The sequence below is a fragment of the Apium graveolens genome, chromosome 11, assembly GCF_009905375.1.
Source record: "Apium graveolens cultivar Ventura chromosome 11, ASM990537v1, whole genome shotgun sequence".
In the NCBI taxonomy this organism is placed as follows: Eukaryota; Viridiplantae; Streptophyta; class Magnoliopsida; order Apiales; family Apiaceae; genus Apium; species Apium graveolens.
This window is the reverse complement of record NC_133657.1, coordinates 2,882,936-2,886,291: the sequence shown is the minus strand read 5'-3', so window position 1 is coordinate 2,886,291 and position 3,356 is coordinate 2,882,936. Positions and strand designations below refer to the sequence as shown.

At 33.0% G+C, this 3,356-nt stretch overlaps 1 protein-coding gene across 1 annotated transcript; it reads right to left on the bottom strand.

Moving 5' to 3' along the window:
- Positions 1-275: 275 nt before the first annotated feature.
- LOC141697620 (homeobox-leucine zipper protein ATHB-52-like) lies at positions 276-830 on the bottom strand. The gene has a single exon (XM_074502105.1). It carries the CDS (start codon positions 828-830, stop codon positions 276-278), a length of 555 nt encoding a protein of 184 aa, XP_074358206.1.
- Between the last annotated feature and the right edge of the window lie 2,526 nt (positions 831-3,356).

Genomic DNA, 3,356 nt, shown 5'->3' with positions numbered 1-3,356 from the left:
CCGTGGGGCCCGAGACCCAAATATAAGAAGCGTTTGGAAACTTCACACAAGATTACAAATGTAAAAATTAAATTATTTACAACTTTACACATGTTGAACATGACGTGTACAATTGACGGAGCCGCAGCTGGTTTCCAGTTTATCTTCACACAAGAATGCATACATGTAAAATATAAATTATCTACAATTCACACATGTTGAATAAATTGACGAGTACAATTGATAGGCAGCTCGTTTCCAGCTGATAGATATCAAACACGTGCAACAGTACGTAATTAGCACGTACTTGAGTTAAAGTTTGATCCATTTGCGCCCATCAAACAAGCATAGAACTCCTCAACTCGCATGGCCTGATCATGCATCCACGAACAATTCACTTGATCCTCGTGCAAGCTCGAGCTCCTTACTTCATCACAATTACTTGAGATTGAAGATAACGAAACAAGAGGAGGCTGCGTGTGAAACATTTGCACCTGTTGTTTAACTGCAATTTCCGCCTGTGACTTTTGTAGCTCGATCCGAAGGCGCTGAGCTTCCTTCTCAAGCTGCCTCTTTTGAGTTAATGCAGCCTCTAGCCTCATATGAAGAGCTGTGTAGTCCAACTCAAGGCTCTGATTCTTCCAACGTGCACGCTTGTTCTGGTACCAAATGGCTATTTGTCTCGGGGGAATGTCTAGCTCCCGCGCAAGCTGGAGTTTTCGCTCCGGTTCGAGCCGGTTGTTTCCATTGAAACTTGCCTCTAGTAGCCTTACTTGCTCCTGTGTAAGCCTCTTCTTCTTGTTGCTTTTAGAGTAGTGCTTCTGGTTCTGCGGATTCTTGAAATTGTTCATCGTAACTGACCATAAACTTTCAATGTTTCGTTTTTAATAATGCAACGTAAGTACGCATTCAGCATATATAGTGAAATGACGGTGATGAGGGGCTGAAGATTTGTTATTTTGCCTTATTTGTGTGATTTTTTTAATATACATATTAGACTATTGTAGAAAAACAGACAATGGTGGGGCTATAGCTGACTTCTATTGGGCATGGTTTTCACGTGATTGGTCCTACAAATTTAATTTCATATGCTTATAAAATTAATATATTATTATTTTAATTAATTCGAGGGAACATGAAAATCTTGTTAGAAGTTTATCTCTTAACAAGTATGATTAGATTAGGAAAGCTTAATATAATCGGCCAAAATTTTTTTAAATCAAGAATGTGGACATCTTAATTGTTAATTAGTTGCTTCACTTGATGAGATATGATTTTGCACCAACTGATCTACTTTGAATTATATTATCAGATAATTAAATTAATTTTAAATCTGAAAACTAAATTTGCATTAAGTCTAACTAAACACAGTAATCACAGAAGTCATATATAAACCAGTTATCCGTTAGTGACTTAGACCTGATTTGTTTCGCCAATTTTGTGATTACATAATAACTTGAAGTTCTCAACAACCAAGTTATGATTACAGGTTTCAAGATAATTATAATACTAGTTTTTGATTTATTGCTATACAACTAGAAGTTACGTAATTAGTTTTGGTAAATAATTAAATACGAGTTTATCTAGTGTGTGTTCATGAGCGCACATGTTAAAAAAATGTGATTGATGAGTTATAAAATTTTATTGGTGGAGATTTTTTGCATGATCTATCATTATTAATAAGTTCTACACCAATATTTTGTGAATATAAAATACTAACTTTTAGCATTTGTAACTTGTAGCGATCATGATGAATATTAATAACTAATTTTCAATATTTTGTGATAACTAAAAACCCGTGAAACTTGAAATTCACTTACCTAATTTAAAATAAAACAAATCACACACTATAATTCATTTTGAATTCCAAAAAATTTCAGTTAAATGATTGAGCTATATCGAAACAAACGAGACCTAATTCACGGCCCTAAAACTTTTAGCTACTGATAAACCTAGCTAGTATATTAAAAGTTTTAAATTTAGAGGGACATATCGGGTGGGGAACTATGTTTTACAATTTACATAGAGTATTACAATATCCTAAACTATGTTTGAAACTTGAAAGTCTTGTTTCTTAATGACAACTAATCTCTAACTTCTTCTCAGTTCTCTCTTTTTCTTTCACCTTCATCAATATTGTTTCCATTACTATTCACTGTCCATTTCGTCCATGTCCCCTCCATTTGCTCAACTAACTTATCTTTCTATCTTCCTCTCATCTTACCATTTGCCATGCATGGACATGTTGTATCTATTGAAGCTTACATTCGCTTATGTATGTAATGATCAATTGCTATATGTATTAACACGAAATACGGGAATACAAAACACTGGTAGATTGTTAATACTCACCCTCTATCTCATTTTAAGGGATGTTTGATTGACTGGCACTTTTCTCAAATTGACAAGAAATAAGCTAGCTATACTTGATATATTTTTAATATTTATATCAAATTAAAGCTTATATTCCGAACTTTAATTGAATATAAGTATTAAAAATAATAATTATATTTAAGTACGACTTATTAACGCCTAATTAAAATCAATTAAAAGGAGACGGAGGGAATAATAACAATATCACATGAAAGTAGTAAATTGTGAAGTACAATTTTTAATTATTTCAAAAATTAGTTTTTTTAAATAATTTCTTTCTTTTCAAATATTAATTTATTTATTATATAAATATGTTATGTAAGTTAGACCTTATTCCTGAGTTTAAATGGAGAGGAGTAAGTGATAAGTATGTGATGGCTAAGGTTATTGTTTTTTACTGAGTGTGTTTTATTTATATTGTTTTGTTGCGTCCGTCTTTTGCTTTCTTCAATGTTCTTTTTTATTCTCCTATTATTAACCAGCTTTCCCCTAGATTAATAGATAGGTGACTCTTATAGGTTATGACACGTGAAAGAAGGAAAAGGGGAAGATAGTAACAGGGTATCCAAGTGAGTGACACGTGTAATGTTAGAGGATAAGATCGTAATATGGGACCAATCGATAACGAAAATAACGCCTACGATCATAATCTTTGGTGCTCGTGGCTTGCGAATGTTAGGGGCCTACGGATTCCGAGTGCATGGACATGCCTTCGGTAGGCGCAGGTCCTTCATCCTGTGATACGTCATGCGGAGCCATTAGGAGGGGATGGTTGGAAATGTATGTATTATTGAGATATTAACGATCATTTCCGTAGGATAATCGTAATTTTGATACCATCAGTATGTAAAGTACTTTTATCCTATTTTTGAAATGAAAGTGTTGTCCAATTTCCATTCATAATTACTTGTTTTTGCAATTTTTAAAAACTCAGAAATATAATTATGCATAAAAATGAAATTAATTTATTTAATCAACACTTGTTTTCGTTTTTTTTAAACTCG